The sequence below is a fragment of the Lagenorhynchus albirostris genome, chromosome 14, assembly GCF_949774975.1.
Source record: "Lagenorhynchus albirostris chromosome 14, mLagAlb1.1, whole genome shotgun sequence".
NCBI lineage: Eukaryota > Metazoa > Chordata > Mammalia > Artiodactyla > Delphinidae > Lagenorhynchus > Lagenorhynchus albirostris.
In genome coordinates, this window is record NC_083108.1 from 69,459,924 (window position 1) to 69,483,887 (window position 23,964).

At 51.9% G+C, this 23,964-nt stretch overlaps 1 protein-coding gene across 6 annotated transcripts in view; it reads right to left on the minus strand.

The window, feature by feature from the left end:
- KIAA1671 (KIAA1671 ortholog) overlaps positions 1-23,964 on the minus strand; it is a 179,008-nt gene that overhangs the window by 5,803 nt on the left and 149,241 nt on the right. For 5 of the 6 annotated variants that reach the window (XR_009534864.1, XM_060121723.1, XM_060121724.1 and 2 more), the window contains 6 exons: positions 12,166-12,284; positions 8,919-9,174; positions 5,869-6,043; positions 4,983-5,107; positions 2,789-2,931; positions 557-639 (listed from right to left, as the gene is read on the minus strand). Coding sequence is in view for 4 of the 6 variants with exons in the window: in XM_060121723.1 (XP_059977706.1) it covers positions 561-639; positions 2,789-2,931; positions 4,983-5,107; positions 5,869-6,043; positions 8,919-9,174; positions 12,166-12,284 (897 nt within the window). In the remaining 2 variants the exon portion in view is untranslated. Of the gene's footprint in view, positions 1-556; positions 640-2,788; positions 2,932-4,982; positions 5,108-5,868; positions 6,044-8,918; positions 9,175-12,160; positions 12,285-23,964 lie in introns of those variants that run through there. The other variant, XR_009534865.1, reaches the window with a different exon arrangement.

A 23,964-nucleotide genomic window follows, 5' to 3' on the forward strand; every position in this document is an offset into this window, starting at 1 on the left:
CTATGTGTTCCTCCCCCAGAGACTTCCGGTCCATTCTCAGGGAGCCCTCTGGACCGCTCGGCAACACGGGCGCTGCTACCCCATTTTACAGATGGGCAAACTAAAGTTCAGGAAGTTAAATCATTTGGGGCCCACACCAAGGCATATCTAATCGTTCGATTTTTTAATTTCTTTTTTTTTCAAATTAATTTTTAATTATACAGGTTGTATAGGAATGTAGAAACTGGGGACATTTCAGATTAAGCTGTCCCGCCCGTTCAATTTATAAAGGGGGCCTGAGATGCAGTGAGAAGGGCTGGCCAAGGGCGTGAGACCAGAGTCCGTCCATGCCCTTTCCACCCACCCCAGGCCGTCCAACTGTGTTTTTTTTTTCCCTAAGAAGAAGCAGATCATTGCCACCCTCTTTACGGGAACCCCAAACACCCTCAACCACGTTTTCCCTTCTCTTTTCCAGGGTACAGCATCCCAGGTCTCTGAGCCTTGGCCTCCCGGCCCAAGTCCCCTGCTCCTCAGGTTGCAGGCTCTGTCCGGGTCTCCCCTCCAGAGCCCCTCATACCTGCTCAAGCTTGGTTTTCATACAAGCTTTGCCTCTTCTTGGATTTCAGCTCCTTTAGCCACTGGGGAGAGGGCTCTTCCGATCTGAAACCACAAAGGCAGTGGGGGTCAAGTGTGAGCCTGACCGAGGACTCCCTGGGGGACCCAATTCTCCTGCCGCCGTGTGGGTGGGGGCTGAGCCACACTCGCAGGCAGCAAAGATGCCCATGTCGACATGATTGAAACAGGAATTAACCAAAGTGCTCCGAAATGAAGAATGTTAGATAAATCATGGTACATCCATTCTGTGAAATATTCTGCCGCAGAAAGTCACGCTTACCTAAAATTATTTCCATCCATCCATTTGCCACCCAAATATCCATCCATCCTTCCATCTCTCTACCCAGGTACATGCCCATAAGGGTTAATTCTGTGTGTCCACTTGGCTAGGCCACAGTGCCCAGCTGTTTGGTCAAACATTATACTAGCTATTTCTGTGAAGGTATTTTATTTTTTAGATGAGATTAATATTTAAACCAGTTGTCTCTGAATAAAGCAGATTACCCTCCATAACATGGGTGGGCCTCATCCAATCAGTCGAAGGCCTTAATTGAAAAAGACCAACCTCCCCGGAAGAAGAGGGAATTCTACCAAGATACTGTCTTTGGGACTTGAACTGCAACACCAGCTCCTCGTCAGGTCTGCAACCTGCCTGTCTACCCTGCAGAATTTGGACTTGTCAGCATCCACAATCATGAAAAACGATTCCTTAAAATAAATCCTTCTCTCTCTCTCCCTGTGTATACATACTATTGTTATGTTTCTTTGGAGAACCCTGACTAAAACAATGCCTGTAAGACACAGATAGATAGATCGATCTTACGTTTACCGAATAATAACAATAATTATTTGGAGGAGGTACGATTTGTTTTAACTTTTTTTAAAAATTGAAGAACACACATCCAGAGGTCACTCAGCTCACAAGTGCACAGCTCAATGAATTTTCTCAAAGCGAATACACTTGAGTCATCACCAACCGAACGATAACATTTTCGAGTGTCTTATTTTTTACTTTCTTCTTTACGTATTTTTCTCTGTTTCTCAGAATGGCTTGTAAGGAGAACACATCATTTTAACAAAAACAGTGAAGTCAAACAAAAACATCTGAAAATTTTTTAAAGAAAAAGAAATCATGCTTATGAAGACTTTAATGGCTATGGGAGAATCGTCACATGAAACCGGAAAAGAAGCTATATATATTTTATGTTGTCATCTCGACTACATTTAAAAAGAATGGAAGGAGAAAGGCCCAAATGTCACTATGGTAGTCTTCTGGCGGGGGGGCGGGGTATCACATCATGGGTGATTTTCTTTCCTGCTTTATATTCATTTTATATTTTCTACAATTCCCAAGGTGAGCATGTACTACTTTTATAATCAAACACATGTACACACAAGACCTTACTTCTGTTGATCTCAGAGAAAGCTCCAGACTCCACAGTCCCGGAGGCTCAGGGACATTGCTGACCTGGCTGGCGGTGGGGTGGGGGTCTGTGAGGAAGGAGAGGTCCCCTGGGCAGACAGGGGTCTGAGTACCCCAAGCAAGGCTTGCCTGATGGTGGAGGCTCAAAACCAGGCCTCCTGGTCTGGGGGTCCCTCCAGCCCTGGAGAAACACTGGTGCCCTCAGCTGACCCCAGAGCAATTCTGGCATCCGCAGAGCAAGACAGGTACCACCTCTGCCTCAGCCTGTCTCTCTCTCTCGTCCTCTTGCTTTCCTGCTTCCCACGGCCCACTCTGTGCTCCAATAACATGCACAGCCTACAGCACCCAGTTCTACCAGGCCCCTGGACCTTTGCATGTGCTGTGACTTTGGCCACCTCTCGTCTGTCATGACGCAGATCAGGCACCCCCTCCTCTTGGAAGCCTTCTCCACACCCGTCCTCCTCAAGTCTGGGTTCTGAAGTCTTCTTCTGCCTTCCTCTATCACCGGGGTCAGACAGTAAGTATTTTTGACTTTGCAGGTTATAGGGTGTCTGTGCCAATGTGTCAGGTCTGCAGTTGCATCAGGAAAGCAGCCACAGACAATCCTTAAATGATGGCTGTGTGCCAATAAAACTTTATTTACAAACACAGACAGTGGGCTGAATTTGGCCTGTGGGCTATAGTTGGCTAACCCCTGCTCTATCATAGCTCATATTACAATAACAGTATCATGCATAATCCCTAACTTTTATGTGTTAGCAACACTCTCACCTTTCGTCCTTCTCCACGCTGGAGGGCAGCACGCGACTGCCCAGCACCCCGGGCTGGAAGGGGGACTTGGGGGTCTTGGGCTGTGGGGCCCAGCTGGGGGTATCGCTGGGACTGTCCATCTCTGGCCTCTTGTGCAGCTGAGCCTGGGAAGAGAAGACAGGGGTGGAGTCTGTAACCCGCCCTTGGTCTGGGGAAGGGTCCCATCCTACGGCACTGTCACTGCATGGCGACAGCAGGGCTCCCAGCATCTGAACGGACCCAGGCAGCAGACTCAGGGGTGGGGGAGATGCTGCCTGGCCATGGAGGCCAATAAAAATCAGAGGTCAGGCTTGTAGTCCAAGAGGCCACCCTCGACCACAACAACCGTGGTTTGGTCAAACAACCGTGAAAAATCCACACGATCACATTATCTTTGGCTGAAAAGCCGCCATGTGTGGTGTCCTCGTCACAGGACGCTCCATCTCCTTTAGTTTCCTGAGAACCCCGAGGTGGAGACAAGAGATGCATCTTACAGCTGAGGTCCAGCTCTTTTAAGCTCTTTGTTCCTGTGAATATGAATAAGTGAGGTTTCTGACTATCAGATTTGCACAGGGAAAAAGCAGGGTGGATTCCCACCATTTTTGGAGGGCACACAGGGAATGGGATGACTTGGAATGGTGTGCCCAGAATTCCTTTGGGGGCTGGGGGGGGTATGATGGTGGCAGGTGGCATCTGTCTCCGAGTCAATGCTGGCAGAGCCCCCGGCAACAGCGGTCATCGCCGTCGTCAGCCTGGCAGCTTCTGCGCACTGGGCATCCAGCGACTGGACTCCACCAGGTATAAGTTATATGACACACGTTTCCAGGGTGAAGGCTGGTTTTCTCTATTTTATAGAGCAGTAGCCTAAAGGTCAAAGGTTGAGCAGTTGGCCCAAAGTCACATGGTTTTCCACAACTAGGATTCGTCCTAGGTCTGCCCGATTCCAACTCCAGGGCTCTTTCGAGAAAAAGCCCGGCAGCCTCCCTGGGGCCTCTGCTCCCTCCTGTAAGCAGGGCCTTTCTCTGCCCCCTGTGTTAGGCTGCCCTGTAAGGCAGGCTTTGTTCCAATGCTTCAAAAAAGAAGCCAGAAAACCTCTGGCCCAGGACAGTTGCTGCAAGACATTTATGCTTTGAAGGCCTGTAAAATGAATTACAGGGGCAAGTACGCATCCGCTGTTTATCAACTTTTTATTCTTGCCAGAAATGACATGAAAAGCCAAGCCGCCATCTACTGAAGGAGTGGCAAGTTCACAGCCCCTAACAGGAGGCTCCCTGGCCACACGGAGGGTGGGGTTGAGAAATTCCACAAACAACCTAGGCTTCTTTGTCTTGATTTCTTCTTCAGTAAAATGGGAGTAAAGAGCTGCCATTTTTAGGGTTGCTGGGGACATAAAGCGAGTTTGCAAGCACGTGGTGCCTGGGGATAAAAGAGGCCCCTCTCTCGCTTGCATTAAGTACCGCTGCCTCCCAGGACCTGTGAGATGCTCGGTGGAGCTGAGGGTGGGGAGACAGCCCAGCCCTGCCCTCAGGATTCCACAGTCCAACTGGGATTGCGGTGCTATTTAAGACAGATTAATATGGCTCCAATGCTGACTTCTCACATTGTTTGGAATCAAAATAATCATTTTATGTGCCTCCCACCCCTAGCACACCAGATTCCTCAAAAACAGAAGCCTGGGCTAGTTCACTCCTGTTTCCCAGACATCCAGCACTGGGCCTGATGCCTAAGGTGGACTTTTAACCCCCTTTACAGATGAGCACATAGAGGCTTAGCTGGAAGACTACTGAGCAGCACGTGTGGGGGCTAAAGACAGAAGGTGGAGATTCAGAAACACAGGATTACTGGAGGAAACCAAATAAAGCAGTAGTATTGTTCACAGCACCGGGCCAAGGCCGACGTCCTGGCCTTGATAATGTACCACGGCCATGGGACGCTTTACCACTGGGGGAAGCTGGGTGAGGAGGGGTACACGGGAAGTCTCTCATACCATTTTTGCAACTTCTCATGAATCTTCAACTATTTCAAAAATTAGACAGAGAGGGAGGAAGATAGGAAGGGAGGAAGGGAGGGATGCAAGGAAGGAGAGAGGGAAGGAAGGAGGGAGGAGGGTGAGAAACATGGGCCTGTCTGTTTTGCTGCCACAGGTAAGCGTAGCTCTGGGCATGCCGTCTGGTACCTTCAGCGCTGCTGGGTCCATGCCTGGAAACACGGGCATCCTCTGGGGTCGGCTGATGGGCGTCCTCTCAGCTCTGGGCGTCTTCTCCTCCTCATCTGACTCTTCCTTCCTGGGGGATTTCTCCTCTGTTGCAAAGAAAAGCGTACTGAAGTCACTGGCAGCCCCCATTCTGAGATTTTGCTTCTCCTTAAAACTCTTCCATGGCTCTCCATCTACAGATCAAGTCTAACTCCTTAGCAAGGAATCACAACTCTCCACGAACTGGCCCTGCCTTTCTAGCTTGATTCCTGCTATTTCTGGCTTGGGAAACACTGAACTGCTTAGAGAGACAACCCACCCCTGCCCCCGCCACACCCACGGAATGTTCTTTCCACACCTCTGCCCCTTTGATCCTGTTGATATTTCCGCCTGGAATACCCTTCCCTGGCTAATTCCTATCTGTTCTTTAGGATTCAGCCCAAGGTTTGATGTGGAATGTGGCCAAAGAAGTCCTTAGAGGAAAATGCATAGCCTTAAATAATTTATTAGAAACCCCAAAAGACTGACAATAAATGAACTGATCTTTCAACTTGAGAATCTAGAAAAAGACCAGCAAACAAACCTGAAGAGAGGATAAGGGTGAATTTAATAAGGATAACAGCATAAATAGTGAAATCCTATTAAGTTGTCTCAGTTCCTTGCAAACTGTGGAGCCCCAACTAATATATCATCCTCAAAAAAATGTTTTACCTAGTTTCTAATAAGCTTGGTGTAATAAGAAACCACGGTTTCCTATGTTATTGTGTTCTAATACCCCACAGCCTTCAAAGTCAGAAAGCTCTTCCAGGGTTTAACCTAAATCCTTCCTGCTATCCAATGTGCTACCTGTGGAGGAGAGGGGGCATACCGGTGGAGTCCTTGAACATCCACATGCTGTTGGCCTCCTCCTCCAAAGGAGACCTGCTCTCCGACTCGCTGACTCGGCTGCGCCGGAGGGAGTGGGAGATGGGAGCCCGGCGGCGGCTTCTCTTGCTGAGCTGCACCCGGGTCTTTAGGGCACTTGAGTCGAGGACTGAAGTTTGCTGTGGGAGTGGCAGGGAAGAAGAGGGGAAACGAAGCATGGGAAACATTAAATGGGGGCATCACCCAAGGGAGGTGTGCATAGCTGCGTCGATACACGATGCTATTTAGGTGGTACATGGGCCAGCATTTCCGCATTTCAGTAGGAACCTAACACTCTAAGCCTACTTTCTCTGTGAAATATAGCATGTAGGCTGATTCCAAGAATCAAATAAACCTTGAGTGCCCCACACAGTGCCTGGAACACAGTGGGCACATAATGGAAATGGCTTTCCGCTCCTGGTGACATCATCTGAGCCGGTAAGCTAGAGCAGTACCTGACAGGAGCTCAGTACATGTTTGTTTGTTTGTTGAATGAATAACTGAACACATCATCTAACTAAATCCTTACAACAACCTTATTCCACACAGGGTCCACGAGCTGAGAGGTTCTCAGTGTGGTCCTTCCTCTACCCACAATAACTCAGGGTGCAGGTGGGAGCTGGTGGAGCACCTACTAAGTACCAGGCATTTGTTTGCAAGCATCACACTCTGAGCTGAGGCGGGTGGAGGGTCAGTATTGGTTTCCAACATCACCACCTTTTGTGCTGAAAGGGCTGGGGGCAGACCAGTTGGGTAGGCCCAGCAAGAAGGTGGGGCAGCCTCTGGCTCAGTGATCTCCAAGGAGACAGTGGTGAAGAGCTCGGAGCCTGGGCTTCAAATCCCGCTCAGTTTGAATGCCAGCTGTGTGACCTCAGAGCGGGGACTTACCCTCTCTGAGCTTGGGTGTCCCTGTTTGTAAAAACGGATGATACTAGTATCCCCTTGCCAGGGTGGCTGAGAGAATTCAGGGAGCCCAGGCATGGAAAGTCCTGGTTCCAGCAGCACCTGACTCAGGCTCACAGCCGTGAGCTATTCCTACAATGGGCTTCTCCCTTCCTGGCCAGCTCAGGTCCTGGGCTGAAATGTTGGATTCTTCCTCTCAGGTCCACTTTGGAGAAATTCTGTCATCCAGGGCCTTTTAAGTTAGCGATGATGAGCTAATTTCAGTGACTCATTTCCCAAAGTTGGTAAGTGACAGACACCCCATTGGGGGTGGGAGGAGGGGGCTGATATCTGCACAGCTGTTTCCCAAACTGGCTGTGATGCTGTCCAGTGGGGGGATTTGTGTGGGGCTGGTGGAAGTTGGGGAGAGATGGAAATCATAAAGGGTCCGCCGTCCTCAAGAGGAGAGCATGTATCTCCGGTCACTACTAAATAGAGCGGGTTTCTCAGACTCAGGGAAAGTGGGAGGGAGCCACAGCGACGCAGGGGCTGCTGAAGGGGGCGTGGTCCCGTTCCCCAGGGCCACCCGTGCAGCCTCAGGCTGGAGCAGAAGCTGATTCCTTCCCTAGTGCCTCGCCTCCCCTTTCAGCCTCCAAACACTGCCTGTGGGAGACCTCAGTGTTCAATAATTGGCTGGACCTGTGCTTAGGGACACTGGCATTTCAATCACTCAGTGGCCACTTCTGTTCCCTAATCAGCAAAAATGAGGGAGTTCCTGGCGGTCTAGTGGTTAGGGTTCGGTGCCCTCACTGCCACGGCCCAGGTTCAATCTCTGTCGGGGAACTGAGATCCTGCAAGCTCCTCAGTGTGGCCAAAATTTTTTTTTTTAATGTTTTAAAAAAAAAAAAGTAGTGTTGTCTCTGGTTATATGAAAGGATAAGTTAAAATAAAATAAAATAAAATAAAAATGGGGCAGGGGTTTCGCCTCTTGGGCTTAGTGTTCCAGAAGGTAAATCAGGAGACTTACGCTAAGGCACAGCGACATCTATGGGCGTGTAAGCTGGAGCAATGCTGGGGACGTGGCTGGAGCTCAGTAAATGTTTGTTGGATGAATAACTGAATACATCCCCTGACTAAACCCTGACAACCTGCACCCTGTCCACGTTTATACAGTGGGGTGCCCCGATGGAGACTGAGTGTGTGCCTTGCCTCATTTCTGCCCTTATTTAGAGACGCCAGAGAGAGACCTTGACCATACTGAGGAAGGAGAATCCCATTTGAGGCCCTAAAGGAAGCTCCACACCTAAAGCAGTGATGGTCCTTCTCTGGGGGCATCTGTGTAGTCATCTCTAAGGGTGTGGACATGAGGCTTCGCTGAGGAGACAGGGTCTGTTTTGGATGTTGCATCCTCAGGAGGGTGGGCAGGTAGCCCTATTGTCAGGGAAGGAGAATCATAAAACCCCTGTGTCTCAAGGATTGAAAAGGACAACCTGCCTGACCCCTGCATGTCTAGAAGGGGCTGGGTAGGAGGCAGTTGGACTTGGGTGGCCAGCATCCTGTAGGGTGGCTCTCCGTGGGCCCCAGAAGAGCTGAGTTCTGAGGGCTGCCCACGCCTGAGGAGGCTCCCCTTTACAGACAGGCTTGGATTCCCTGGCTCCAGGGACATGGTCCCACTTGGCAAGACCTCGGTAAGAACCCCCAGCAGAATTGGTCTGAGCGAAGTCCAGGCTGCACGCCTAGATCTGCAGCCCTCAGGCAGACACCTCCCACCCGCCAGGGGTGAGAGGCCAGATGGCCTGTTCGCCTAACAGGTGAGGGCTCAGCTCAGTTTTAATTTGTACACATATGATTGCATTCACAGCTGTGAAACCCACTGTACTGGTTACAGGTGGACAAGGAAGCCGAGGTTCAGAGAGGTGAAGACAGTTGCCCCAAGACACACAGCTGGTGTGTGGCAGGTACAAGCCTCATGTAGACTTCAGTCCCATCTCAGACTGTGCCCTCTGCACCCACCACAGGGGGCCCTGGCACACAGATTCTACCAGGGAAAGGGGTAATTCATCGGGAGATGCTAGAACGTCCTTTTAAGAAGAAATGACTGTTTCCAGCACGTGCTCCCAACGACTGACTTACACGGATAAAGGAGAAGTCGTCCACCCTCTTTGCGGGGCAGGCATCCGCTGGGGGCGGCCCCTCCATCCCGTCAGTGGATTCCAGGTCCGTGCTGGATCGGTCCACGCTGGTGCTCTGCTGGTCCTTGGAGCAGTCGTGCTGGTCCCCAGCAGAGGTGGTCTCCGTTTGGGAGGACAGGGAAGACAGGCGGCTGCTGGGGGGCTGCTTCTGAGCCGACGTGGCACTGCTGTCCGGGGATGGGGACTCGGGGGCCAAGCTATGAGAATGGAAGGAAGGGAGGGAGGCCTGGTCGGGCAGGTTGTTTCAGAGACCTGAATTTCAAGGAAGGGAAGTGGCAGAAGGTAGGGTGTGGGCTGTGCTTTATATGCCAGGAAACAAGAGACAGAACGTCCCAGTTAGGAGAACCCCTCTGGGCCCAGCCAGGTGCTGTCCATGGTGCCTCTAGAACACCTGAACAGGTGCAGAATGGGTGCAGAATGTCCCGTTCAAGACCCTCTAACCCTGCGCCGTCCAATACGGGAGCCACTGGTCACATGTGGGCCGTTGGGCCCTTGCGATGCGGCGAGTGAGGGCTGAGCTGGGCCCTGAGTTCAGTCAGTACACACTGATTCTCAGCACTTTGAGTGAAAAAAAAACGAACGTAAAATACCGCGTTAATAACTTTATAGTGGTTACATGTTAAAATGGTAGTATTTCGGATCTACTGGGCTCAACAGAACATACTGTTAAAATTAATTTTGCCTGTTTCTTTTCTACTGACGTGGCTACTGGAACACTAAAACTGCCTCGAGTTTGCAGCTTGCGCTGTATTTCTGTTGCACAGCGCTGATGTAGACCAAGTAATCACTGGCAGTCGCCAGCGGGAGAGCAGGAGGGGGGGAGTCTCCTGCATTGTTTCATCCATCCATTCATTCACTCATCCACTCATTCATTCACTCACTCACTCAAGATTTACGGAGCGCTTACTATGCGCCAGGCCCTGTGCTAAAAATTGTATCCTTCCATCCTCTTCACAGTCCTACGGTGATTACCCTGTAATCCTGCAACGTCCACAACCCTAGGAGATAGGGTTAACCTCAGGAGATTAAATACTAACCTCGCTCAAGATAAGGAAACCGAGGCACAGAGACGTGAAGTAGCCTGCCCAAAGGGACAGACCTGACCCCAGAATCCAGGTCCATGACCCTCTCCTCCTGGAATTTCTGCCCATAATGTATTCCAAGTACCACTTGGATAATTGGAACCACACAAGATAGAAAATATGTCAATAAATCAAACCATTAAATTAAATAGGCTCTCCGCTCCCCCCTTAAAAAGACACCAAAGCCAAGAGCACAGGAAAGCCTAACCCTGAGGAAGGGGGGACGGGCACACCAGACACCACCTCACTGATAGGAGGGTCTGCCCTGAAATACCCCTGAGCTGCACCCTTGGGCAGAACCTGCAACCCAGGTGTACTGGTGTTTCACTGCAGGAGCACAGCCATGCTTTTGTCAGCTCGGGGAAGAATTTATTCCTTGGAATAGGCAGGATGTTTGGGTGTGGGGTGCGACTGAGGCAAATCCGCAAAAAATGAGGGAAATACCACTGAGGAGGCTGCAGGTGGCGCCGCTGCTCAGGGCTGGGAGCACAGCAGCTCCGGGGCCCTTTCCCGGAGGAGGAGCTGCAGTGCCTCCTGGAGACAACAGGGGGCGACCCCAGGACACAGGGGAGATGCCAGGTCCCAGAGGGAGAAAGGGCCTCCCAGGGTCACACAGTGACCGCAAAACCAGGACACCCGGGCTTCCAGACTCGCTCACCGATTAACACACATCACAGGGTAGGAAAGAAAACAAAAAGCCTTCATGCGTACTGGAAGGAACCTGTGCTTCCCTTTTTCTTACCCACTTCCAATTCCATCAACCTCCACCCAGCTTTAGTACCAATGACAGCTATGGGACATAAACCAGCAGAGGGGTGTGGCCGCTCCTGACGGGTGGGGGCAGGGGAAGGAGATGGGAGACCTGGGTTTGAGTCCAGCTCAGCCATGGACACACCATATCCCTGGGCATGAGACCCACAGATGAGGAAACTGAGTCACACAGTGACACAGCTGGTAAGTGGCCATGCCGGGGTCGACCCAGGTCTCCCTGACTTCAAAACACCGTGCGATCCTGTGGCCCGCTGCTGGGAAGTGTGAGCTGAGAACACGGCAAGCCCACCTCCCGGTGTCCACGAAGCTGCTGCTGTGTTCGATCCCCCCCAAGGGAGAGAAGAAAAACTGCATTTTTAAAACAATGCACAGGTGCAATGTATCAAGCTCCTACTAAGTGCCGGGAAAGATGCCAACTGCTGCACCGGTTACCCTGCTGACAACCCCACGTGCCTCAGTCTTCGCCTCTGCAAGATGGGGCGATAGACTAAATGTTATGTTTCAGTGCTTACAACAGTGCTCGGCCTGTCCGCTCAACAGATCTTGGCTCTTTTTATGCGCGTCATCCCCCTTCTATGGAGAAGGAGCGTGAAATCCGGCAAATATGACTAATTTACCCGGGACCTCACAGCCAGCTGGAGTGAAGCTGGAGTTCAGACCTGCCTGCCTCCTGAATCCAGGCGATGCTGTGACCTTCAGGCTTCTGCCACAGTCATAATAATATTCCTTCCCAGCCAGGCTGACACCTGAGGGGCCCTACAAGCCTCTAACAGCGGTGATACTAAATGCTGACATAGCTTATAGAGCAGTATCTGTAATATGCTCCTATATTTGTAAACACACAATATACATACAGAAAAAAGTCTAGAAAGACAACAAAAAACATGAATGAAGGTTATATCTGTGTGCTGGGATTAGAGGCAATTTTCATTTTCTTTTTTGTAATTTTTTTTTATGGTAGTGAAACACACGTAACATGAAATTTACCAGTAGTGCATTCGCAGTGTTGTGCAACTATCACCGCTCTCTGGTTCTAGAACATCTTCATCTCCCCAGAAGGAAATCTGGTCCCTGCTGAGCAGTCGCTCCCCTCCCCCTCCCCCCAGCCCCCGGCAACCACAAATCTACTTTCTGTCTCTATGGATTGCCTATTCTGGACATTTCATATATCATTTTAAAATAAGTTTTCTGTACATTCTAAATTTCCGTTTTATAAAAAGAAATGGTTTGCTCTTATAGTTACAGACAAAACAGGTTCTACTTAGTAACAGAGAAATCAGGAGGCAGATGGGCCACCCTGGTTCCCGCCCAGAGGCCCCACCCCACACGCCCTACCTCTCCCCGCTCTGGTGCTGGTGCAGCCACGTCCCATACTGGCTGTCGGCTTCCTGCACGAGGGTGTCAGTGTCCTTGGCCTCGGGGGTCCGCCTGGAGAAACACTGCTTCAGCTGATCCTGCAAGGACAAGCCAGAGGTTTCTATCAGGGAAAATGCTCAGAACCTGGTCCCAGCTGGTAACTCACACCGCATCGCCCCCTGCTCGAACCCACCTCAGCTCCCTACCGCTCTCGGAAGTGGGTCCAAACATCTGTGCTGGGCACAAGGGTGACCTACCATCCGGGTTTGCCCAAGACATCGCAGGATGCAGGACGGCGGGTGCCAAAGCCAGGCAAACTGAGATGAAGGGGTCACCCTCCTGCATCCTGTGTGGGCACCACCCTACCCCTGGCCAAACTTCTCTCCATCTTCACTGCCCCCAGGACTTATCAGTCTGGTTACGGTGTTCCCCCGTCCATCCCCCGCCACCAGGTTCTCACGGTCGCCATGCTTCCACCACCAGCATCACCAGCACAGCCTTCGTGGAGCATTTAACTTGTCCCCGGTGTTGATCAAGCTGTCTGCATATCACCTCGCTGAGCTGCAGTCCCATGGCAATCCCATGAGGTGGAGCTCATTACAATCCCCATTTTACAGACGAGAACACTGAGGCTTAGAGAGGTGAAGTGACATGCCCCCCATCAAACAGCCAGTAAATGATGAGGTGGGACTCAAACTCGGGCAGGGGGCTTGGACTGCAAGTCCAAACTGGCAACCACTGTGCCCCACGCAGCCCGGATCCCCGGTTCTGTCACCAACTGCTCGGTGACTGGTCTCTGCCCTCAGCCTGGACCCTAGGGAGAGGGTCCTGCTAACCACAGCACTAGCCAAAGGGCCTAACCTGGTACCTGGCACATGCTGGGAAGCCCACAGGTCTCCATCAAAGTGCTGGCCTCCCTTGTTCACTCGGCTAATTAAAAGCCCGTCCCCCGGTGACTGACTGTTGAACTGGCTGACACTTGGGCCTCTGTGTTATTTGGGGAGCAGCTGGAATGTTCAAGGCAAAACCAAAACTCCAGCCCCTTGGGTGGCCATTGGCACAATAGCAATTCAAAATCAGCTCCGTGCTTTGTGACCACCTAGAGGGGTGGGATAGGGAGGGTGGGAGGGAGACGCAAGAGGGAGGGGATATGGGGACATATGTATATGTATAGCTGATTCACTTTGTTATACAGCAGAAGCTAACACACCATTGTAAAGCAGTTACACTCCAACAAAGATGTTAAAAAAAAATGGCCTTGGCTTCTGAGCTTTGAAGGATGTTCCCAGTCACCATCTCTGGATGGCTTGGAGCCAGTGGGTGAGGAATATGGAGGGACTCGGGGGTCACGGGGCGAGGGGGTGAGAACAACTTGGCCCCCAGTTCCAGAAACACCGGCAGGAGCGCCTCACTCCTTGTGTCCCCCTGGGGTCAGGAGGCATGTTCTGCCGCAATGTGCTCTGGATCTCCTGCTCAAACACCTTCCACAGCTCCCTACTGCCCTCCTGCTGAGATCCAACACCCCTTGCAATTGAGCCCCCAGTTTCCTGTCCAGTCCCATCTCCTAGCCCTGCCCCAAACAGAGGCCCATTCCACCCACCGAGACCTACTCACTGCATCCCACACAAGCCTTACCTTCCAGCCTCTGTGGCTTTGCTTGTACCTTTCCCCCTTCCTATCCATCCCTCCCACCCCAAGCCATGGCAACCACCCACAGTGACCTTGCCTTCCCCTGCACTCTCCCTGCCTACTCTGGACTCATTTTTGCTCCAGGTAAAGTTTGACATATAAGTTATTTATGCAACAGACACCTACTGAGCACCTACCATGTGCTAGGCACTTGGGAACCAGGGGTGGGGGTCACTACACAGATTCTGTAACTCGGCCAAGGCAGCCTTTAAGATCGGACACTCCATCACCTTTGTTCCCCACCCAGAGCCTGCCTGGCACCCAGGAGGTGCTTAGTGGCGGTGGGCAGACTGTCCTGCAGTAGCTTATCTCCCTCCCAGTGGGGAGCACGCCTCTTCACAGCTTCTACGGAGCCACCCTTAGCAGAGCAAACGTGGGGTCCTGCAGAGTGAGCAGGCGCCTCGGGGAAACGTTCTGCTTTTGTCTCCCTCTCTGGGGCACAGGGACGTGGCAAGATGCCAATAAGAAGACCCACATGATAGCTCCAAGGGCAGGACCTGACGTTCAGGAAACACCCCATAAATGCCCACCTCCTTCCTCATTCTCTTTTTTTTTTTTTTTTTGGTACGCGGCCCTCTCATTGTTGTGGCCTCTCCCATTGCGGAGCACAGGCTCCGGATGCGCAGCCTCAGCGGCCATGGCTCATGGGCTCATGGGCTCATGGGCTCATGGGCTCAGCCGCTCCGTGGCATGTGGGATCTTCCCGGACCGGGGCACGAACCAGTGTCCCCCGCATTGGCAGGCGGACTCTCAACCACTGCGCCACCAGGGAAGCCCCTCATTCTCTTTCTCTCACCTTTTGGAGACACTTGCGTACCCCACGAGGGGATACTATGGGCGAGGTATGTGCAAGGACCCCAGGGAATCAGGATAAACCTCTCAGTCACCCTGGTAAACAGCCACACTCACACACACTCATTTCGCTGCCTGTAGATTCCTTTTCCTCGTTACCCAAATCACAAAGGCTTGCTACAAAACATGTCAAAAATCAGAAAAGCACAAAAAATAATATTTAAAAGTCACCCATCACCTAGTGACCATATTCTGCCATAAGCCTGCCCAGAATTTCATCTGGGGCAACTCATTTAGAGCATCATGGTTAACGGTGGAAGAATGTTCTGCTGCCCGGACACAGCATTGCTCCTTTAATCGATCCCCACGTGTCGTGGCATTTAGGTTGCTGTTCACCGTTATAATCAACCACACGATGAACATCCTTGGGGCTGAAGTGACACATCTCTGGTGACTCCCACAGGAGAACTCCCTGGGCAGAGAATCGCAGGGTGGAGGGCCAGCACATACAAGGCAGCCTTGGAACAGTCCATCCAAACTGCAAGTCCACAGCAGCATGCTGGGTGGCTGTTAGCACGCCTGAGGGATTCAGTCAGTCCCCAGGTGGGGAAACTTGGATGCCTTTGCCTTGAAAGGTCACCTGACATGGTCAGACGCCCAGTATCCTTAAGAGAATGGAAGTGGTCATCTGAGCATGCTCCCAGCTGCTTCCTGCTTGAGGGTGACCTACCATCACAGAATCGGCCATTCCCTAACTTAACCCACCACGTGGGTCGGATTCGGAGGCCAGAGGCCGGGGCCTGGGGGGGCTGCCTCTGGTGGACTCGACATCCTTGTGCCCAGCAGCTTGCAGACGGCTGCAAGGTACATGCTAGGTCTGTGCCCCGTGTGTGCCCAGCTCAGCATAAGGCAGCAAGGTGACCGCTCAGGGACAGCTTACAGCTCAGGGTTGCGGGGGGAGAGGTTGCTGTCTCTGCTCTGCCCCAGCTGGGTGGTCTGGCCAAGGGACTCCGCCCATCCAAGCCTCAGTTTCCTCAGTGGAAAAACAAGGGTTGTTCTGAGGCTTCAGGGAGATAAGCCCTGGAACGCGTTAAGCTCAGTGCCTGGCATATAGGTGCTCGGGACACAGGAGCTGATGCGATCAGAATCAGGTTCACGGCCCTCCCCAGAGTCAGGCAGGGGGACGGACTCCTGGCAAAGTGTGATTCTTCTCGGGTCCTCAAAACCCCCAAGAGATGGAGATCTTTCGGTGCTGAGTGATAGAGGAAGAGATCTGCAGGTGGGGCCTCTGGAAATCAGCATGGCAAGTTCCGAAGGATGCTAAGGGTGGAATCAGGGCAGGAGGCAGGGGAATGCTTCCTGACGTCCTTTGGAAGGCTCTGGGCGGCAGGGTGTGGGGGGAATAAATGGTGCTCAGCAAAATACATTGGCTTCCATGCATTCCCTCTTGTGGGTCCTCCCGCAGAGGTTTAAGATTCACGCTCAGGGATCTGTAATCCCCGCAGGCAGGGATGGAGGTCTTCTCCCTCCACTGCCTAAAGCCAGACTCAGGATTCCGGACAGCAGCATCCCCGACTCCTCTGTCACTCTCATCCCCGTGTCGGATCAATCCCCAAGCCCTTCAAAGTCTCCATCAGGAAGACTTTGGCCAGCTCTGGGGTCCCCCTGCCTCCCTCACCTCTGCTCCCCCCCGTCCCCATATATTCTCTTCCCATTACACTTTCCAAAACTGAAATCTAAGCCTGCAGGGTCTCTGCTCAAAACCCTTCAGTAGCTCCCCCAGGGTCAAGTCCAAACACCATAAGGATGGCTTGTAGGACTTTCATTAGTGGGGCCCTTTCCCCACCGTCCCCTGCCCCTCCCCCATCCCCAGGCCCTCCCAGCCCCTCCCACTGGCTGCTCCAGCCCGCTTTCCTCTTCTCACATTCCTCAGTTGGCTATCCCTCACCTCCAGACCTGCTGGAGCAGCCACCACCACCTGGCTCTCATTCAGATTTCAGCTTTGCTGGCTCTTCCTCCAGGAAGCCTTCCCTGAACTCCCCTCACCCAAGGCTGCCTCAGGAGCCAGCTCCCACCGTTCCCTAGACCTCAAGTCTCTATATCTGTGCTGTCCAATATGATAGCCGCTAGCCACGTGTGGCTATTTAAATTTCATTTAAATTAATTAAAATGTTAAAAATACGAAGAATCCAGTTCCTCAGTGGCTCTAGCTATATTTCAAGGGCTCCATAGCCACGTGTGGCTACCATATTGAACGGCACAAGATACAGGACATTTCCATCATGGCAGAAAGTTTCTACTGAAGAGCACTACTGTAGAACTTCCCAAATCATGTTCATTATAATTGACCTGTTTTTTTTTTCAGTCTCCCTTGAATGAGTACTATTTTTGGAGCCAGATGCCTGGATTTAAATCCAGGCTCCATCACATAGATCCTGTATTCAGGCTGTGTGGCCTTGGGCAAGTTACTTAACCTCTCTGTGCCTCAATGTCTGGACAACGCAGATGTTAAGTATTTGGTTGAATGCCATCTCAGTCCCTATGTTTTTACACAGAACCCCCAAATCTGGAGTACTCCAGGGGTTAGGATCATCTAAGGGAATTGATCTTGCAAATGAGGCTTAAGAAATCAAGCTGTTTGTCAGTACTTTCTCCCACTAGTATCCTGGTAACCTTGTGCGCAGTGCAAATGATTCATGTCTCGTCGCTGCAGCAGACCCCGGTGGCACTTCAGATCAGCTAGTCTTGATCTTCACTCCCAGGGCTACGAGGCCTCAAGATCAACCACAAAAAGGGTCCAAAACTCTTCTGAAACTTTCTGAAAGTCAGGTTTTTAAGTTAGCTTTAAGGCAGAGTGTTCTTCCAAATCAGTTCTGCCTTACCGGCTGCTATAAAAGCCCTCACTGTCTGCGGATGAGTAGATATCTACAAGGTGGTCTGAAAATACATGATGGATAAAGAGAAGCATTGTCTGAGGAACACACGTGTCCAAATTAGTCCCGCATTTGGGTCATCGGCAGGTCTTTTTTTTGACATGCACCCTCGATGGATATCAACCAGCCACAATCCAAATTTCAGCTGCCATTTGTCACACCAAGTCATCACATCTTAACATTTATTTTTTTTTTAAGATTTTTTTTTATGTGGACCATTTTGTAAAGTCTTTATTGAATTTGTTACAATTTTGCTTCTGTGTTATGGTTTTTGGGTTTTTGGCCATGAGGCATGTGGGATCTTAGCTCCCTGACCAGGGATCGAACCTGCACCCTCCGCACTGGAAGGCAAAGTCTTAACCACTGGACCACCAGGTAAGTCGTGAATCTTAACATTTAGATCTCCAAGGACCCTTGAGTCCATTCAGCTGGCCCTTTTCAGATGATAAACTTTTTCAGATAGATGATAAACTCAGAGGCAGGGATTCTCACGGGGAGTGAGAGGCAGAGCTGGGGGGCCTGGAACCCAGTTTTCTGGGCTCCTTCCAGCCCCCCACCTTGTCCAGGATGCTTCAAGAGGCTCAGATGAGGAAATGCGCTTTAAAATGCTCTAAAAAAGCCTCACGAACTTGGCGGGCTTAAAAAACACTTGCTCAGGCTAGCTCACCAAGCCCCAAGCTGGTGGTAGGTGAAAATTCTAGGCCCTCGTCTTGCAGGCAAACACGACTGCCGCAGCCCAGGACCTGTAATGGACAGTTTTCTAACACCCAGGCTGGGGAGACCAGCCTAACAGACGCCTTTGAGGGTTGTGTTTAAACAAGTGGCAACACATGTCCTGAAATTTAAAACGTGCATACCCTCGACTCAGCAATTTTAGTTCCAGAAATTCATCTCGAGAAAATCATTAGACACACTCACCAAGACCTATGAACACAGACGCTTCCCCGCAGGACAGCAAAGATTGCAAAATATTGGACATAACATTGCAAAACACTGAATTGTCCTAAATATCCAATAAGATGGGGATCGGTGAAATACAGTATGATATATCCACGTGATGGAATAAACACAGCCAAAGAAAATGATGCTCAGAAAGAATGTTTACTGTCACAGAAAGATGTCTGCCTTATACTAGCAAAGATTACTTTTTTAAAAAGGTAACAAAACAGCACATGTGTTGATACCAGTTTTGTAAAAACAAATATGTAAATGCATGTGAGAATAAGCAAAGGAAACCTCCAGACGTTTCCACAGAAAACTGATACCAGTGGCACTGTACGTGGTGAGGAAATGGGCTGTCTTTCTATTATTGATGATGATTTTCGTTAGTATCCACACTTGTGATTTTTTATCCCAATATCATCAGATAATAAAATTAAATAAAATTAATTAAATCATTCCTCCAACACTATCATATAGTAGACATCACAAATTAAAAACAAATCAGAAGGGGGCTCTTCATTTCTTAATCTCTATCAGAGCCCAGCAAGCTCTTTCTATAAAGGGCCAGAAAATAAATATTTTGGGCTTTGTGGGCCATGGGGTCTCTGTCCCAACTTCAGCTTTCCTGTCGTTACCATGTCAGCAGCACAACGTCTGTGTTCCAATAAAACTTTATTTACAAAACAGGGGGCTAGCTGGATTTGGCCCACAGGCAGCTGGCTGATCCCTGATCTATACCCTTTAGACTGTCAGCTGCATGAAAATGGGGACTCCTTCGTCCACTGCTGCACCCCAGTGCTTAGAACCATGCCAGGCCTGGAGTACTTGTTGAATAAATATTTGCTGGAGGAATATGTTTCTGAAAATAACTTTTCTGCACTGAGTAGGTGTGAGCTCCTTACCCAGAAAAGGCCGTGTCATAGGGAAGGAGTGAGGAAAAGAGAAAATATTACGCCTGCATGTATTCTGGGGTGTCTGACACATCCGCCTGGGAAAGAAGCCTGAGTCAGAACGGTGTTCGGTGGCCTGCGGCTGACGGGGCAATTCAAGACGTGCGTCCCCCTCCCCCCTCTGCAACTAGACACTCTCAGCTGTGCAGGGTGCTCTGGTGTCATGGGACCCAGGCTGGGGTGACGCTGGCTCTGTCCCAGTGCTCCCGGGGCCTGGTGGCACCTCCCTGCCTTGTGCCCAGGTCAGACTTGCACAATGGCTGAGCAATAATACTAACAATAATATCAAGGGCTAACATTACTGTGAGCGCTGGTGATTATCATGACCTTTCACTTTGCCATCTAATGCTCCCAAACAACGCTATGTGGTAGGAACCGTAATGGACCCATTTTACAGGGGAGGAGACTGAGGCCCAGAGAGGGGACCTGACACACCCAAGGTGATACAGTTAGAAAGTGGTGGAGCTGCAAGTTGAACTTGGTTTGCTTGACACCCAAGCCCCAAAATACTCCCCCAAACTGCTGCATTCTCCAAGCTCTGGCTTGACATGGAGACCTTTGTAGGGCCTTCAATGACCATCTCACTGATGGGAAAATTGAGGGCCGGAGAGATGAAAGGATGCCTGGCCACACCTCGAATCCAGGTGTCCTGATCCCCTGGTCTGTGCCTGATTACCACAGTGCATTCCCTAGCTGCACCCAGGGTGGGGCCTCAGGCCCAGAAAGGGGAGGAGGGGGGCAGCAGGCCAAGGATGGGCCGAGTCCCCCAGTGTGTCTCCCATCCACCCTGTAACCGCCGCTCCAGGCTCTTAAGAGCACTGTCTGTCCCACTGTGGCCCGCAGGGCCTGGATGTCCAGCGCCCACTCTCCTGGTCACCTCTTCTCACCCTCACTCCTCCCCTGTGCTGCAGCCGCAGTGACGCCCGAACGCCCCGTGCACCTTCACAGCACAGCTGCTCGCCTGGCTAAGGGCGGCCTCCTTCACACCGCAGCGTGCGCGGTGCCCCTCCGAGCAGATTCCCGCCTGAGTCTAGGTCCTCGTCCTGCCCCTCCGAGCCCTGGCCTCGGCTGGGGGTTCTCAGCACTTGGATGGTTCCTCGGACGCCTGTTCCTCCCAGTACACACAACCTCCAAAAGGGGAGAGCTGTGTCTCGTCACCATTGGACTCTCGGAGCTTAGTTACAGCTCCTGGCACAGAGTTAGGTGCTCACTGAATAATAAAGAAGGAGAGAGGAAGGGAGGAAAGAGGGAAGGTGGGGAGGAATGAAAAAACAAAAAGGAGAGAAGGGAGAACAAGGTAAGGCAGTCAGGCCAGAAGGAAGTGGACAGGAACGGTGCAGGACAGGAGCCCTCAGAACGCTCTCCCAGAGCCGTCAGCAAACACCCACAGTGTCCCCTCCCTGTGGACTTGTGTCCCAGCTAGGAGGCGTCGGCGCAGTTGATGGGCTTCTCGGAGTCCACAGTGTCACCTCAGGTGGCAACGCAAGCCCGGACTTGTGCCCCTGCCCCTGCCCCACGGCAGGGCATGGTGCTTCCCGGGGAAGGTTGGTGGGACACCAGTTTCTGACCCCTCGCAATGGGCTCTGGGAACAACAGTGCAGTCTGGCCAGGTGTGGCCAGGTGTAGTCAGGTATAGCCAGGTGTGGCTTTGTGTGGCACACGGTGGTGGCTTGGACGGGGGCATAGCTAAGACAGAGAGCAAAACAAACGGAGAAAACACAACCGGCACTGGGAGGCGCGCCGAGATGGGCACAGGGAGAGAGGTGCACAGGAGATGGGCACAGGGAGACAGGTGCACAGGGCAGGAGTGACGCACAGGTGGAGGACGTGTGCTGGGCCTCAGTGACGGGGCTGAACCGGCCCACCTGGGTGGTGGTGCTGCGGCTCCCCCCACAGGAACACACCTGTTCCTGGACTGGCTCCCCTGACCCATCGTGGTGAGCAAAGGTGCCAGGCTCAGCGCTGGCTCCCTCTCTGGATGGCCTCGAGCAAAGCCCCCACTTCTCTGAGCCCCGGCTTCCTCGCTTGGTGACTTGTGGCTCTAGGGATGGCAGGTCTCAGGGGCCCTCTGCCACTTGGTGGCTCACCTCTGCCTGGCGGCTAATGTCCGGAGCTCACCAAGCTGGCCTGTGTGAGCTGTCAGCTGTTTCCTGGTGAAGAGGGACTGGTTTCTTCCCCTTTAAAGGAGTGCCCGTTTGGACTGTTCACACCCTTGCTGGGTTTGCCCACACCCTTGCTGGGTTTGCCCACCTGACTGATGATGAAATGATGCTGTTCCCTCCTTGAATGAAATCAGTTTTCATAAACGCTCTACGGAAGAGCTAGCAGTGCCTGGCGATTAGCAACGGAAAGCACGGACTTTCAGGTTGCACATGGGAAGTGAACCTACCCCGGGGCTCTGATGAGTTGGAGGTGGGGAAGGCTCTGAGGTGGGGCAGACCAGGGCAAATCCAGCTCTGCCTTTTGGTAGCTATGAGCAAACCTCTCAAAACTTCAATTTTCCCATCTGTAAAATGGGGATGGGGAGGGCGCTTAGGGGAGTTGGGGGGATTTTGTAAGACATCTGGTGAGAGCTGCACACGCCCAGCATACAGTAAGTGCCAAATAGATTCCAGGTGAGATGATGATGATGATGATGATGATGATGATGATGATGATGATGATGGCGACGACGTCCACTGCTTAGTTCCCAGAAGCACATCATTTAAACAAACACTCTAACAAAGAGGCCTGACAGCCCTGTCATTCAGCTGAGAGCAAAGGGGCTGCCTTAACCCGATCCCTCAACATCTCTCCCAACCCGGACATCAGCCAGCTGCTCCCCTCCATCACGGAGTGAACTGACCCCAGCACACCTGCCCTCCTCCAGGGCCCAGCCGGGTACGCAGGCTGCAAAATGACAGCTCCGGCAGAGACACGCTGACTCTAGGGGGCAAGTGTGTCACCTAAAGTGACGGGAACACACGTTGGCAGCTGGTCCTCAGGAGGCGTGCCTGGTTCCAGCAGGGGGTGCCCCGCAGGGCTCCGTGGTCGGCGGAGGCTGTCTGGCTCTCCTGACGGCCTCCACCTCCAAGTCTATAAACAGAAAGGACAGCTGGGCTGGGGGGCCCAGGCTCTCACTGGCCTCGGAGGCGGCATCTCCCAGACTCCAGAAACCCGGCAGGCACCCTATGCTCTGGGTGTCGGAGGTGGGCTAAGAGGCAATAAAGGTAGTCATGACCAGGAACGTGTAAGGAGCACCCACTGCACGCCTGGCACCAAGTCAGATTTCTCATGTGCGCCGTCTAGCTTAAGTCCCAGAGGAGATGCTTTCACACGCCCATTTCACAGATGGACAGGTACAACAAGAAGGGACCTTGATACGGCTCTTCCTGCGTGCCGAGCTGCCGAGATTAGTCCTCCCAACAACCCTAAGAGGCAGGTACTGTGAATTATCCCCCGTTTCCGGATGAGAAGACCGAGGCACAGGGAGGTGAAGCGACTCACCCGGGGTCTCAGGAGTGAGTGAAGGGACCCGATTCAAACACAGGCGGCTCCAAGTCTACGGCCAGTTATGCCCCATTCCACCAACTCCTGCTGTCATTGCACCCAGGAAACGCCCCTCTGGGAGACTTCTTGGTATAGTCCATCAGCTGCTGGCCAGTGCTGGCCCAGGTCTGCCTGAAATGTGTCCCTGAAACACAGCTCAGGCACCAGCTCCTCCAAGAAGCCTCTCCTGACTGCCTCCATCGGCAGCGGGACTGGGTCTCCCCTTGGGACCCCATAAAATCCCCCTGTGCTCAGCTCATCATACAGCTTATTGTGCTGGACTGTGCTTACTGTTTGTTTGACGGTCTCCTCCAGGCTGTGAGTTCCCTGAGGGCAGGCACTGGGGTCTGTTCACCCTCAAACCCTGGCACCAAGTTAAGAGACAGCCACGGTGGTCAGGGGAGCAACTGACAATGGATGGATGCATGAATGAGTGAGTGAATGAATGAATCAGTGAGTGAATGAATGAGTCAGTGTATGAATGAATGAGTGAATGTACGATCCACAGGTGATCCCCGAACCCCTCTCTCATGTCCACGAACGATATTACTGTCTACTTAAAGACTCTTGATACATCCCAGGACCGTCTGTTTTCATATATGCCCTTAAATTTTAATTTCTGTTACATTTTAAAAAACAAATCTCTTTTCTAAAACATCATGTTCAGCATGCTGACAGTGAAAGCGGACAGGCGACTGCGATTTTTTTTTGTTTTTTTGCGGTACGCGGGCCTCTCACTGTTGTGTCCCCTCCCGTTGCGGAGGCTCAGCGGCCATGGCTCACAGGCCCAGCCGCTCCGCGGCATGTGGGATCCTCCCGGACCGGGGCACGAACCCGTGTCCCCTGCATCGGCAGGCGGGCTCTCAACCACTGCGCCACCAGGGAAGCCCTGTGATAATTTTTTAAGGTGCAAAACGGGAGAGATGGATCCAGGGAGGGAGGAC